This window comes from Anser anser (genome assembly GCF_964211835.1).
Source record: "Anser anser genome assembly, chromosome: 2".
NCBI lineage: Eukaryota > Metazoa > Chordata > Aves > Anseriformes > Anatidae > Anser > Anser anser.
This window is the reverse complement of record NC_139721.1, coordinates 63,556,039-63,572,084: the sequence shown is the minus strand read 5'-3', so window position 1 is coordinate 63,572,084 and position 16,046 is coordinate 63,556,039. Positions and strand designations below refer to the sequence as shown.

Below are 16,046 nucleotides of genomic sequence, written 5' to 3'. Positions count from 1 at the left end.
TATCTAATGATTTATTACCATCGATGCAGCTCTAATTAAACGTAGACAACTAAGACAGCTGTAGATTATGGAAGCATCAGTTTACTGCACTGTGGCTCTGGGAGATCAGAGGTTCTTGAGTCGGTAACATTCAAGCTACCGTGTCCCACACTGGACCACTCAAACACCCACAGCGTTCTTCACAACTCCTTTAATGGACTAGCAAACTCTGATACAACTGACAAGTCTTTCATATCTTGGGCTCTCTGGACACAGTTAAAGGCAAGGATGAGAACCAAATCCTACATTGAAGCTAATCAGCTCTAACTACTCAGTTACTATATGCTATTTAGTATGTCCTAATTCCCACAACAAAAAATAAAAGCAGAAATAAGCTTGAAAAGTATTTTTTTTCCCCTCCCCAGTGCTACATTTTAAAGCCATAGTTGTGATACTTCATTCTGTCTTATCATTTAAGACATATCAAACTCAGAAGTGAATGGATGGCAACTCTGCTCTGGCATGGATATCCCCTGGGCTGCATCCAACTGTCCACCCTGCTTGAGAACATGTGGGTAGGCTTTACAACAGACCAGTACCTGTTTGCTTGCTTTATCTCCATCATCTGAAGTTTCAGACCAATACTCTGGCAGTCCAACTTTTATAAACAAACCTTCCTGTCTTCCAATTTCAATTAGTGTATAAGAACAAATAGCTCATAAGCATTTTATTCCAAATACATCTACCTCACTCAAAATTATTCACCTAGTTTCAGAGCTTCACAGTCTCTCTGTAACCATCAGACAAGCCAAAAATCAAAACTGAACCCTGAACCAGATTTTCTCCCAATTTGTTCAAATACAACTTCAAGGGGGGCTGGTGCATAACAACAAACTGTTGTATACATTGCCACAGCCAGAAAACCGATCCTCAAAAGGCTCGTTGAAGAAAACAAGAACAAAGAGAACAACAGGCTTGCTAAAAATAATGGACTTGCACATGAATCCAGTTTTGCAATTGAGGAAATAAAAACCAGCTCCGCCAAAATGATGGTCCAAGCTCAGCACCTCTGCAAAGCCCAAAATCTCTTCTTGCCCAAACATTTTGGCAAATAACTGGGGGCAAGTAGTAAAGATTTGTGGAAAATGAACTGCTCAGAACAGGAGAGTTTTCCCACCCAACAATACAATCAGTCTCATTGCACATTTAATAATCTTTTGATAACAGGAGATAGGTGCACAAACATGCAGAACACCAAGCTACAAATCAAGGTTTCACATTTGAGGTTTGCAGAATACGCAGCCAGCTGCACAAGCTACTCACAGTGCAAAGATGTGCTTAGGGATTTCCAGTGGCCAAACAAGACAGTGTTCTGGACTAATGCCATTTTGGATGTGGGCTCTAAATAGCTATTTCTCATTTAAGATTAAAAAATAATCAAAGGAAATTAGGTTCATAATTCTGGTTCATAAAACCATATGCTTCTCTTTCTAGTAAAATCTTTCAGGATCATATCCGTTTCCTGCACTGACCAGCTCACAAAGCATTTACTGCTATCCCCTTTAGAAGATTGTTCATTTCCATGTAATCTGCATGATGCTTAAATGCCACAAATCTGGTGAATTTTTCTAAGACAGTATGTGAAAGCCATACAATTTCCCCATAGCTTAAATACATGACTTGTAAAGTGCTATCCTTCTGGGTGGAGTTAGTAACTTCACGTAAGGAATCTGCTCTTAAGATGCTTTTAGTAGTAAAAAGTGCACTAGCTCAGTAAAAATACCTGTATTACTCAGCCTCCTGGGGCTATCTATTTATCTATGTATTTTTACAACAGCAACCAATATCACTTGCACCCAGGATGCAAGAATTAGCTCTTAAAAAGTGACTGCAGATTTTAAAAAATGGATTCTTCAGCACTGGCTAGGATTACTGCCTTGTGTTTATTTGATGCTTCATTCTCTTTAGAAATTAGGTATTGCTGAGAATCTGGGTCACAGAGGTGTTTGAATCTCTGTGCGTGATGAGGGCAAATGAAGAGAATGAAGAGAGATATAAACACTTCTCAAGGTAAGTACAGTTAACATCTAATGCATCTTTTAGAGTGTAGACATCATCACATTTCCATTATTTTAATATGACCAAAGTGAAAGATAACAACACAGCGATATGATTCTTTCATATAACCATGGTGATATGAGGTAGAGACAAGAGCTATTTTTAAAATTTTCAGTATGACTGTTTTTTACAACCTGCAAGAATAAATTTAAAGGGGGAAGGTGGGGGCCAAAATGAGCGCTTAGTTGTTTTTTTCTATATACGAAGCCAGCATGCAGAAAAATAACTTAGATACAGGGTTCAGATGCTAAATATTTTACTGGAATATCTCCCTCCCACAGGATTTAGGGTTCCAAATGATTACTGAATGTTAGCTACAGAAAGCTTATGGAACTTGATAGTACCACTGATGAGCCAGCTGATGCAGTCCACAACACACGTCTCACAGGGATTTGTGATGTTCAGACAAATATTGCATCAAATCAGATGTTGGTAAGGTACGAGATTTGCAAGGGGGAGAGAACTATTTAAAGCTGGTATTTCCAATGTTGGCGTGCTTTCATTTTGTACCTAAGCCAGGCTGACAGACAGCTGCTGCAGAAAAGAGCAATCCTGCTCCTTCCCTTCAGCTGTACTTGTCTGACTCTGCAGTTAATCTATTCAAAGAGGTGAATCAACTGAACTTAGTCTACGAAAAGATGTAACCCATTTTTTCTGCTATTTTAGCTTCTTGTGAAAGCGCACAACCAAGGAGCCAGGTAGGAGGGCAGAGGAGAAAGACCATCACTTGCAGCAGTGACCACCTATCAGACTGACTAAGTTATAATATGGAAGTGCTCCCTCAAATTCCTGTTTGCAGTAGAATTCCAAAACAGACTGAGCTGGGTGGAGGGGAATTTGAGGTTGAAAACAGTTATCAACCTTTTTATTTGGAATTCCGTGGGTTTACATCTTGTAAAGGATGGCATGGAGCCATCTCTATTATAAAGTTACAATGGGATTTTATAAGGCACTTCAATGACCTATGTTCAGCATTCTTACTAAATCTCACACTCCTAACTCAATTACTTTTGAAAAGCTTGCCCTGTAGGATCACTTGCAGCCTGGTCTTAAGGTTTTAAGACTTCTTCCATGCATCCAAAAACTGATTTAAAAACATCAACTTCTGTTCATGGCCAAAAATACGACTTCCAGGCAGAAGCAATTTTTGTCATGGCTCGCATGAATCCACCTCAAGCAGAATGAAGACAAAAGCAGAAAACAGCATGCTGTCAAAGGATAGCATAGTCCAATTTATTCCTGCAACTGAGCCTCTATGAAACTGTGGCCAATGAAAGAGATGTTTATTATATTAGTGTTATTATAGCACTTGATGCAAGAGAATGACCCTTGAATAGGTACTAGGAAAGGAGAAGTAGGGAAAAAAAAAAGAAAAAAAAAAGCTTTTCCTTTGCTTAGCAGCAATGTGTAACTCAGACAAAATGTTCACAAGCTAACATCTTTTTTTTCTTCCAGAAGCCAATTCTTACCTTCTGTTTCCTGATACCATGAAACTGCCAAATGGCACTTTAAAAAAACATTTTTCTTCCAGTAATTTGTATGTTTAACCAAACAGGCTGAGGAAATGTGTCTTACCATACAGGTGTCCAGATCCTCTAAACGTTCTACCTCTGTCAATTCCTCAACTGTGATGATTGAGCGTTTAGTTGGTTTTTCTTCAGCTAACTCAATTTCCATTGATTCCTGCTGTGGAAGCGGTTTGCCACGTCTGGTCAAATGGTCAGCCTGGATCAAAATGGTCAGTCAGGATAAAGACAAGAACATATCAATCAAACTTAAAGACAACAAACCAAACCAAATCAGAAAATGTGGGGAATGAAAGCAATCACAGATCCTAGAAGATCATTTAAAAGCTTGGTTGTGTCTGTTCATCTTCACACAGTTTTGGGGCAAGTATTTTTTGAAGGAAAAACCCTTCCATCACACATTCCAAGAAGGAAGAGAAGAAGTCTAATCAGAAAAGTAAAGTAAAAGACATCATACTTTTGTCTTATAATAACATTAAGGTCTACCTCAGCATTTATCCTGTCTTTATTATAAAGAAAGCAAAAGGGGTGGAAGAGAAGCTTTGTTGTGTATCTTTTTTTAAATTAAATTGTACAGAGACGTACAATTTCAGTTAATGTCAAAATTGTAAGCATACTCCATACGTGAAAAAGCAAGGTAGAATAATTTGTTCTCCATGTAATATGTATTATGTAAAAGAGTTACTTCCTATTGGACAAAGATGAGTTGTTACTGGACTGGAATGATGGCTATTCAGAGACCAGTGACCACAACCCAATTACAGTCCTTATTAGCAAGAGTGCAAATTGTACTCTTGGTTGGGTACAAAGATTACTCAACCAGGAGTACAAATTCCCACCCCAAACAATAAGCATCTTTGAGCAGAATACTAAAGCTAAGGCAAATTATCAATAGCCTGATGGCAAATGAACAACACCCAAGTGACAGTAGTATGGAAGAAAGGAAAAAATAAAAATTAAAAAAAAAAAAAAGGATTGAAGAGCAGGAATTCTTTCATGATCATTAGATGGCCAAAATGCTATGATGCCCTATTCAAAAACTGGGACAGCCTCGGTAGGGATTAACACAGGGAAAAAAAAAAAAGGAAAATACTGATAGATCCATAAGTGTGTTGTTTTTTTTTTTTTTTAAGTATGAGAGAGAAAAAACTCAAACAATAATAAAATGCATTATCAGACCTGCATAACCAAAATTGTTACTAAGAATATAGAGAATATTATATAGAACACATTGGACTGTGATTAAAAGAGTGAGTTCATGTAGTCAGTAAAATCATGAAATATTTTCTAGTTCTGTTGGTAAAGAGAATACTACATAACATTCATTACAAGCGTTTGAAGACCAGCTGACCCAAATTAGTTGGTTACAGAAGCTTTAGAAGTGGCAGCTAGGGAGAGCTGTAGTCCACTGCTCAGCATCAGCAGAACTCCAGACAAACAGCGGATTGTAGTTCTGTTTAACATCAAAAGGGTAAACAGATGACCTGAGTAAATTATAGCTCATTTAGTCTAGCATCTGTATAAGCAAAAACAATTGGAGAGCTGTTACGGATTTTTCTTTAATCACACTAAAATAGCTGGAATAATAACAAATGCTAATCATCATCACTTTAGGCAAACACGGGTGTTGTCAAGCAAGGCTCATTTCTCAAATGTGCCTCAAACACAACTGTGTCAACACAGCACACAGATGTTTGTAGGTGGCTGAATTACTACTGCGTGACACTCCAATGTAAGGAGTTGTTACAGAACTGTATCAATGCATTTAATCTTTGCTTTATTAAGATTTGGCTGTCAGCTCTCAAATTGCAGCTCTCAGTTGGAGATTAACACTGACAAATTCCACAGGAGTTCTTCACGAGCATTTTTGAGATCCATACTCTTCAGCATTGTCATCAGTGGCACTACCCGAAATAATCTGCGGCTAGCAGAAATAGAGGAGAGTGCTAAACAGTAAAAAAGGACATGCTACTAATGCAGGCCAAAATGGATCACATGCTAAATCAACTCAAATCAAATGTACAGCTCCTTAAGAACAAAGAGCACTGGCCTTTAGCTATAGACACCATCCTGAAAAGAAGGACTGACAAGCGTACAGAAGCCATTGCTGGGAAGGAAATCAAATCCTGATCCAAACCCAGTCCTGAAAATGAGCTACCACTGAAACTCCAACAAAAAGAAGGGTTTGTTATGTCCTTAGCTGTATAAATATGAGGATAAAAGAACATCAGGCAAAAATAATTTCACTCCTCTATTCCCTGTTGGTTAACAGCCACGCTGGAATAGCCTGTCGGATTCTGCATTTTAAAAGAAACTGCTAAACAGCTGAGAAAGTGCAAAGGATTGTCACTGAAAAGACTCAAGGGCTGGAGAAAATGACTTACTGTGTAAGAGTCAGGGTATGCCCAAGCTGTGCAATGCCACGAGACAGAGACAGCCCAAAGATCCTGCCAGCTGAGCCTGCTCCAGAACCACCCGGAGCTAATGAACATGCCACTCACATGGCAGCCTGATGCTGTTACATAGCTCCTGAGGCCAGAGGTTGTATCTTTACACAATGCTGCTCTGTATCATGGGGACACACCCTTAAATAACTCAGACTTTTAGTTTATTTAATTAAAAAAAAAAAGTTAAAAAGAGTGTTTTGATTTTTGTGTAGAGTAGTAGAGAAGAAATATAGAGGAATTTATGGTTCTCTAATCTTATGGAGAAAAGCATCTGAAAAACTCATGACTGAAAGCTGAAGCCAGAGAAATATCAATTGGTAAAGGAAAGCAATTTCAGTCAGGAGAATGACCACCCACTGGTTTCTTTAAAAAACAGTACTGGACTCTCCTCACAGAGTCCCATTGCATAAGAAATCAAAATGTTTTTTCTGTGGATAAAAATTGTTTATTTCTCCTACTCTTGTTAAAGCAAGTACCTTTATCACAAATAACGGTGCCTCCTGGCAGCTCAGTACCTTCAAATAACACCCAGAGCATTTCCTTTCCTATGTTTCCATTCCTTTCTCTTGAAACTTGATACCTACATTTCTAAAGTAGTCTCAAGATGTATTCATTCAGGAAATAAGGTCTCAGCAGTCTGCCTCTAAAGAATGAGATTTTACTCTAATTTCAAGAGCAACCAACCCCCATCATCTTGCCAGGACAACTATGGGCACTTAACTTAAGAGTCAATCTTACATCTCAAAGGCATTTTTAGCTTTATATCTGATAATACTGAAAAAGATAATAAAGCAAATATGTGACACAGCCTTTTTGAGGTTGTTTCCTCTTTAAAGCAAAGCAGCATGAATCCCATGATTATTTGTCAAATTATGTCAGTGATACCAGTGAAAATAAGACCAGTTTCAAAATGTAGCCATGCTAGAGAGTAACTAAGTCATGAATGCAACAGCACTGTTGACATACCTGGTGTATTCAGATATTAGCCATGCAAATACTCACCAGTTTGTGATGGCAGTGGGAAAGTGCATCCAGAATTTCATCCACAACTCGGTCAGACAGGAAAGAAGCCACTGTCAGCTTTACTTCACTGTGTGAGGATTAAAAATGAGACAGAAATTTTTAATTCACGCAGAAGAATTTTGTCTTTATGACACGTTCAACAGTGCAATGATTATCCCTAGTGTTGTCACTATTTGAAATAAAACATTAGAGGGTGTGAGGATACATGACTGCAGGTTTCAGAAATAAACTTATGAATCACACAAACACAAGAGCCTCTGTACCATATTTAACCTTTTAACATTCTTCTAACAGCTGAAACGAAAACATCTGGGTACTAGCTGTACAAAAACCACATAGGAAATGCAGTAAGGAACACTGCACCGCTGAAGGCAGAGAAACACAAATGTCAGATGAATAAGAAAGTGTTGCCTAACGCTACTACACTGAACAATTACGATCCATTCAGACACTTCCTCAATTTCTTTTTGTATTTGTCACTTGAAGGGCAACTGTACAATGTCGATTCTCCAGTCTTTGCCATCACAAGTTGGTTATGCATTGCTTTGTCTTTTTGCCCTAAGCAACCACTTTCTGTCTTACAAGCTTCGTGTCAGCCATTCCTATTACACCAAACTGCATGGGACACCAGCACATCAGTACACTTGACTAATAACTTCCCATCAAGGAAATGTGTGCTTTGAATTACTCCCTTGGGGTCCCTTCTTTGGCCAGAGTACAAAAGGCTCAGACTGTGGAGGGTGGTTTTACAGCTGACAAGCACTTAAGCCAGAGCTGAAGCCTGAAACTCCGTCTCTCCTGAGCCTTTGGTTTCAAGGTCTGCTGCTTCAGCTGACCCTCTTACGTACCACAACTTCATTTTAAGATTCTTAAACATGAATTGAGTTGCTTTGGAATAACAAAGCAACTTCTGTCTGGGGCTAGAATTATTGCTGCAGAAAGCCTGGGGAAGAAATGCAAGAAACTTCCCTGCAAAAGGTGATACAATACAACAGAGGTAGACTAGTAATCAAGCCACAGTGAGAAGAGAATGAGAGTGGAGAAGAGATTTCCCTCCATTATCTTCACATTAATTTTAGATATTATAAAGCAGGAAGGGTTACTGTGTGACACCCTCACCCCACTGACAATCTTAGCTTTATAGGTGGAAGGGGGGAAGGGACACTTACTATCTCAGGACAGATTTGTTTGATAGGATTAAAGTGAAGAAAAATCACTCCCTGAACCATTTTAAACACCCTGAAGGCATAACTAAAGTCTTTAACATGTTTTCCTGCCAATTTCGCTGCACCCAGCAAAACTAAATTCTAAGTCTTACTGTTTTTAAAAATAAGCACTTCTTCCTCTTCTGCAAATATATCTGCATCTCCATCCAAAATGACATGTTTTTCCATCATGTAGAAAGGATTTCTTAGTCAACTGATGGCAACTGCAAAGGTTTAAGTACAGGCTACCCATGTTATATGGCATAAATATGTACTCTGATATACGTTTAATGTGAAAATAAATATGCGGTAGAGGGTCAGGTAAAAGCCACTCCTTTCTCTCTCTCCCTCTTTTTGTTGTTAAGAGGGAATTGTAAGCTGTTTAAAGTAACTTCCTGCTCCAGGTTGAATATCCAAGTTTCTGTTTTTCATGTCTGTCTGCTGTGCACAGCTCCCACACAAAAAAGGTTTAAAGTGATTGCTATAGCTACAGGGCAAGACCAAATGCAGCAACAGGCAAAGCACTGTCAATACTAAAAGCAAACAAGTGCAATTTCCTTCTATTACAGTAATTTAGTGCTACCTGAGGACATCAACAGCTTAAAAAAAAATGTACCAGTCATGCAAATGTTATTTGTGCAGCATAAACCCAAACTTTTATTAAAGAAACCTGAAACACATGCATTAATGCTCAAGTTAACATCCCTGTAGATTCCAAATATTTGAATTTCCTGAACTAAATTCACTGGACCCATACAACAATTTCCTGCTCTTTGAATGTCTTAATACAGTTTCTTGTGGCTCTGAAAAGCATTCCAAAAATCTTCTACTATACAAACACACACATGCACTCAAAATAGAGTCCTCTCCAAACTATATAACCAATTTTGTTAGTTTAGCCTTTTCAAGTACCTGATTTTATTGAGGATATCAATTCCAGATTGCTCCAAAAGGACATTTTTCACAAAAGTGCGTGGGATGGAAATCTTCTCAGTGCTAGCCTCTATCAGGTCTTCACGGATACGAGCTTTCTTCATTACATTTGGGCAAAGGTTTTCCGCTGCATCCACCATAGACTCAAGGAGCGTCTGCAACACAGTAAGCAAAAGTTAACATCACGTACACAGGTCTTCATTAGTTGGAAGATCACACCATTACTCTGTTGCACAGCACTATGATACTTTTAGACTTGCAATTTTTACAATTTTACTTCCTAAACTCTAATTCCTTTTGCAATCCAGCTGCAATATAAAAGGCCTTTTCCAAAATAAAGCTAAGGAAGAACAACATACTTGTTTTGAAAACTACCTACAACTGTACTTGTTTGCCTTTTCAAATCTGAAACACTTACATTTCTGCATGTTTAACTGCCAGAACAATAAATAGCTGCCCTTATGCACCCACCACTGCTGCCCCTGCATGTTGTACCATGCTGTACCAGCCTTTGCCCTAAACTCTGCCCTGAACTGGCAAATTTAATTGGTGCTCTAGACCTGCCCTTTTTTTTCAAGGGGCATCTGTTTATAAAGAAAGGACACTCACAAGAACCTGGCATGCTGTACAGGCATATAGATATATACTAAGATGTAGCTGGAGGTATGATTTGCAAGGGGCATAAAACTTTTAATGTATGGATCTCACGTACTTGGAATTCCACAATGAAACAGATGCAGTCAATAATATATATATATTTTAAATAACTGATCAAAAAACCCAAACCAGGACAGAAGATAACAATGTGTAGTCTGGAAACAGGACTATGTAACCCTTCAACCCTCTCAACTTTCTTAAAGTAAGATCTCCCCAGCTGATGGGATAGAACCAATTTATTCTCTCTCATACTCTCTTTTAGAAAAATCTTCCATATGTACCTCAATGAAGCTGAGTTATGAAGCACTTTTTGACTACACTGGATGTATCTACTTACTGTTGGATTTATCTCATCTACCCGTGCCTGTGAGAAAAGGTAATTTTGGTTTAAATCCAGTTGTATCACCTACCGGTTCCCTTTCTAAAACCCAGTTCTGTCTAGAAGATGAAAGAGCCCTCACAACAGGTGCAGGTGAGGGCCTCACAGTCCCTCACACAATCATCCACATATGAATCAAAAACTGCCTTTACAGCTAGTATGGGGGTTAGTTCTGGGTCCCCAAGCTCTCTACACTTCATGGACTCTTTGATCCCCAAGCAGATTCTGGGGCTGTAACACTAATGAAGGGCCTTTCAAGCCCTTGTGACCATATCTGCACGGAGGATGATGAATTCCAATGGCAGACGCAACTGAGCCAAATAAATTACTAATGAAAATTACTGACACATCCACTTTTTCACATAGTATTGCTTAGTCTATCCTGTAACAAAAATAAAATAAAATCACACTGACCCTCCCCTAAAGACCACAATCATGAAAATTATAAACCTATATTTAATTGCATCTGCAGCCTAAGCATGATCTTTCAAAACAGATCATGTGAAGAAACATTGCTTGAAGGTGTAAGTGGGAAGTAGGACGAAAGACCAAAGTTACTGGTAATTTCAGAATTAATTTTTACTCGAAACACTCAGAGAATGTGCCATTTAAGAAATTAAAGAGAGTTTGAATGTCTTTTTAAGTACACAGCTGAGCAAAATTTATTCATTGGTGGATTTCAACTGCTGACTTATCACATGACTATTACTAAGTTACAAAAAAAAAAAAAAAAAAAAAACCTTTCCCTGCTCACTATTTCCATCCCCAAACCTTTCAGTGATGGAAACTCACAGCTAACAGCATTGACTGTGAAGTAGCAAATATTTCAGTCAGAAAGCCACAAGTGTCAGTCAGCAGGTGTGCAGAAAGAAGAAAATGAAGTCCTGATCACAATTAACACCTCAACAATCAGAATAAAAAATAAGGTGAATACAAGGACTGAAGGCTGGTGATATCTAGAGAAAAAAAACGGGGTGTGGGCAAGTAATGGAGCCAACAAATCCATTGCACCAAGATGAAACTGTGGAGAAATAGTTCAAACACTCATTCTGTCCTTACCAAACAATCTTCTTTTGCTTAAGCACCATTTTTCTTGCCTAACATTTTTGTCTTGGGCTTTTGCTTACTGAATAAACCATCCTTGGGTTCTGTACGTCAACAGTGACACCAGCAGGGGAAGAGAAATGCAAGAGCCTTGCTATTATTTCTCCTTTGGCCAAACTCAACTCACTCCAAGATATTGTTTTTCCTTATTCTACTTCTCCCTTCCCTTCCCTTCTTTGAGATTTAAAAACCTCTTATTTGCCTGAAAAGTGCTCCTTGACTTTACCTAATTTCTAAACAATCTTTTCCAGAACCAGGCTCTCTGGTTGCTATGGAAGTTAAAATCAAAACTCCACTTACAGCATATAAAAAGTTTTTTACCCCCAGCACATACATATAAAACCTACACAATGCTCTGAAATGGCCTAAATAAATGAAAAATAATTAAAAAAAAATCTTATTCTGTGTTCAACATTTTCTCCACCATGCAAAGTGGATCACTTTGCATCACCATAGTAGTTAAAAGAAAACCATTCAGCCTCAAGTGTAAAATTAATACAAATGGGTGTTCCAATATACAAAGAGCATTATGACCTTATAGTTTTTTGTAAGACACTTAAACTTTGATGCTGCAAATCATAAAAGTAAATGAAGTTTAGAATGGTAGAGCTAAAGTGCCTTTTGCTGTAAATGTGTAAAAGCATAAATCAAAGGCCCATTAACTCAGGCTTATGCCAGGAAGTATAAATAACATTCCAAATGCTGAAGAGTACTTTCATTCTTTAAGACTCTCCAAAATGCACAGGAATTATTTAAGTGTGTGAGCCCTATGCAAAGGGCAGACCTGGCTATGCCTGCCCAGTAACAGCCCAGAAGCAACACTGGGAAGAATCCTGTAGCTAAATTGCTTTCACATCCACAGAAATTAAGGAAGTAAATCGTCACCTTATTTCATATAATGGAGAAAGGAGGAAAATACTAAAAAATCAGCACCATTTTCCTCCTCATTAACTTTTTTAATTTAGAAAAAGTAATTAGTAATGTGTTATTATTATTGTTCTTCATTACAATCCCACTGACTAAAGCATTTTCACGTTGATTGAACTGAACATTTCAGTCTGTACTTTCAGATTCTTTGACAGTCTAAATACAGCAAAACACAGGCAGGTAGCTTAGTCATAATCTTAGGTTGCTTTGAATTGACTCAGAACCATATTTTTAAATTCATCAGCTTCTATAAAAATACCATCAGTTGCTCAAGTTGCTCCACCCTGCCTTCTTGCTGGACTGATGCCTTTTCACATGCTGTATGAATGGCTCTTCTTTATTTATTATGCAGTAAGGCCTAACATTACTGAACACACAGGTTACTGCACAAGTGCTGGCTGAGCTCACAGATGGGAATATTTACAGATATTTCAAGAACTGATGTTTGACAGGAAACTTCTGAAAGGATTTCCTGTAAAGCCGCCTGTAGTATTCTTGGGGCACTCTCAATACACACACGTTATCCAAACCCAACAGTTAAAGTGGAAATTCTGCACCAGCTTCAAAAGTGGTCACTGGGATAAAAATTCTGCAGTGGAAGCTACAGAAAAGCAGCTTTCACTTCAGTGGGATACCTTAACTAGTACTTTTCTGGACTACTTTTCTCCAGGACATAAGACTTTTTAGGGTGCTTGAGAGAGCTTTATTAAGGGTCTAAGGAGCAATCAATAACACTCCCTCTCCAAGAAGATTCCCAGAAAGGACATGTGGTGCCTGTGTCTGTTGTCATGGAAATTCCATCTGATATAAACAGTATACGCTCCTTCTGCTACTGCAAACGTTAAACTAATTTTTTCATTCCAACTGGGCAAGTATCCAGATAATAAGGCACAAACCTGTACGAAACTAATAACAAAGAGATAACTTAAGTACAAATATATATACTGGGAGAAAGGGAGAGAGGAAGGAAGGGAGAGATGAAAATTTATATGGTATATTTGCATTTTAATATGAACAGAAGATCTCAGACATAGTTATTTCTGTGTGCGAGAGACAGTAAAAAAGCTACCCACAGACCTTAAGCTGCTCATCCACAACCCTTGTGACTTCTCCAGCCATGGATTCAAGCGTCTCTTGGATTGGATTGGAGAGTGAACCATTTGCTCCTGCCCAAGAAGCCCCACCAAGGTGGTACAGATTTGGTAAGAGCTGTAAGACAAAAAAGAGTATCTTTGGGAAGTAGGTTCTTTGCTACCTGTCTTCAAATCTGGACAACAGGATGAAATTACTCTGGTAAATCCAAGTCTTTATAAATTAGAATTATTTTGTTACTTTAAATACCACCTAAAGCTGATCATCTAAAGAAAATACTCTTTCATGACACACTGTTACTATAACCTCCTGAAAAGAAAAGGCTGCAAAGCACACATTGAACAGCATTCAGTATTACCAGTATGCTAAGAAAAGCTTACTGTTTTGGAGTTCTTAGCATCTCGCATAAGCCTTTCTGCAGATTTGACATCTTCCTGTACAGCATCCACACCACAGTTTCTTAAAGAGTTGAGATGATCTTGCACTTTAACACATATTCTGTCAATCATCTACTTGAACAAAAGAAATAGGAAAGATAAAAACATCAGAACGCTGCTGAAACGCAAACTGAATTCAGTCCAGGTAGCAAATCAATACTATCATGATGAGATTTGCAGTGACAATATTATGATCTGGAAATTCATGATCATTGCTCAGAGGTACATCAATGCTACTGAAAGAAAGAAAGCATCATATCTCTTATAAACACACCTGAACAGTAGAAAAATAAATAAAACTTTGCCATTAAAAAAAAAAAAAGGTATTCTTTGGCATATTTCTCTCATGGTTATCTCCAGGATAACTGCAAATAACCAACAAGTTACGCAGTTTAGGTCTTGTTTGGCTTTTCGGAGCAAGTTTAATACTGCAATTGTTGTTATATCTAAGCCTTAGCTTTGATGGTTGGTGAATTGTTAAGAAGTTCAAACACTAAAAGAAAGCTCTGTCACAATCCATTCAACAAACATCAGCGGAGATTTCTCCTATCTAAGCAAAATGCTGTTGCGCGGGCTTTGAGGGATTTCTTTCACAATGTGAATATTCCTAGTTTCAAGGGAAACTACAATTGCCAAAGCAGAAGTTTCCATCAGATCTTTCACAGTGAGATAAAATGAACTTCATCTGCATTGGTATCATATTTCTTTCAACACGCTGCAAGTACAAGGCAGGTGCTCTATCTGTATCCTTACAAGAAGGACCATAGATTGGCTGACATATATAGACAGTTTTGAATAAGAGATACAGGGCAGGAACATATACTAATTAAAAGTCTTTATTGGCCTACATAGTATTCAGCAAAACTGTCAATTTGACATTTTGAAGCAACATCTGTGTGCACATCTTCATAATCATATAAAGCCTCGAGTTCTAACATCTTATATCATTAGCAATGAGAACTGAAATAATTTCACAGCATGCTCCTTTTCTGCTCCACATGACTCTTCCTCTTCAAAGAGTTTTGGGTGGTTTTTTTGTATAAGTACAAAAAGCTAATTAATTATTAGATAGTGGAAGGTCTCACTGGGACATCTGGACTGAAAAAAAACCCAACTTACTCTGGGAATAATAATGTAATTCCACTATAGTAACTACAGAATCTTTTCCAGCTCTCTTTTAAAACTGTTTGCAAAAAACAATCCCTACCAAGCACAATTTAATATAGAAATGAGTAATTTTACTCTACTTTTGAAACAATAATAAATTACATTTACTGAAACCTGCTGTGTGTGTGGTTGTTGAGAGAAAAGCACAACTAAATCCACCAAGTTATAGAAAGATCTAAACTTAATTGATATGGAGATTACTAACACAGGAAAAAAGATGACATTGGAACAAAAAAGATGACTAAAATAAAATAAAGTGATGCAGCTCTTGCAGTTTTTACTGCCAGTACGTCTCCATGAACCATTTTCTCTGCTGAGAGGTTACAATATAATTTCAGGCTGTAGTAATAAAACTCTGTCCCATTAACTTTTAATGATGCAGGTAGAAAAAGGTACTTTGAATTAAAATTCACCTCTCAAAAAATGCAGACAGCACAGAGAATTTTTTTTGACTCAGCTGAAGAGCAAAACAAGCACTGCTCTCATTTTTTCCTCCTCCAGTATACTGGAGTCTTCCATTTGCATGGGAACACAACTAGTGCAAACACGCGAGTAAATTTAAAACAAAAGTTGTGACAAGTTTTATTCTGTTTACATCACCTTGCTTTAGAAGTGTACTGGAGCTGAAGAAAAGCCCTGAGGAGTACTGGCAAAAAATGTACTAGAATGGAGAGAATGGCGAGTTACCGCAGAAAACTCTCTCAGTCCTCTCAAGAGGACTACCAAAAGGGAAAAAAAAAGAGAGAAAAAAAACCCCACACACATACAAAAAGAACATGTTGCACTTCAGCAAACTTAGAATCAAAGAATCATAGAATCATTTAGGTTGGAAAAGACCTCTAAGATCATCTAGTCAGCCCAACATTTAACCCAGCACTGCCAAATCCACCCTTAAACCATGTCCCCAAGCTCTACATCTACACATTTTTTGAAGACCTCCAGGGATGGTGACTCAACTACTTCCCTGGGCAGTCTGTTCCAATACTTCACAACCCTTTCAGTGAAGGAATTCTTCCTAATAGCCAACCTAAACCTCCCCTGGAAAAACTTAA

At 38.0% G+C, this 16,046-nt stretch overlaps 1 protein-coding gene across 4 annotated transcripts in view; it reads right to left on the bottom strand.

Annotated features, from left to right (window-relative positions):
* CARMIL1 (capping protein regulator and myosin 1 linker 1) overlaps positions 1-16,046 on the bottom strand; it is a 203,916-nt gene that overhangs the window by 36,112 nt on the left and 151,758 nt on the right. For all 4 annotated transcript variants that reach the window (XM_083822729.1, XM_083822730.1, XM_083822727.1 and 1 more), the window contains 5 exons: positions 13,771-13,899; positions 13,376-13,507; positions 9,211-9,386; positions 7,073-7,160; positions 3,673-3,822 (listed from right to left, as the gene is read on the bottom strand). In XM_083822729.1, the coding sequence (XP_083678855.1) occupies positions 3,673-3,822; positions 7,073-7,160; positions 9,211-9,386; positions 13,376-13,507; positions 13,771-13,899 (675 nt within the window). The remainder of the gene's footprint in view (positions 1-3,672; positions 3,823-7,072; positions 7,161-9,210; positions 9,387-13,375; positions 13,508-13,770; positions 13,900-16,046) is intronic.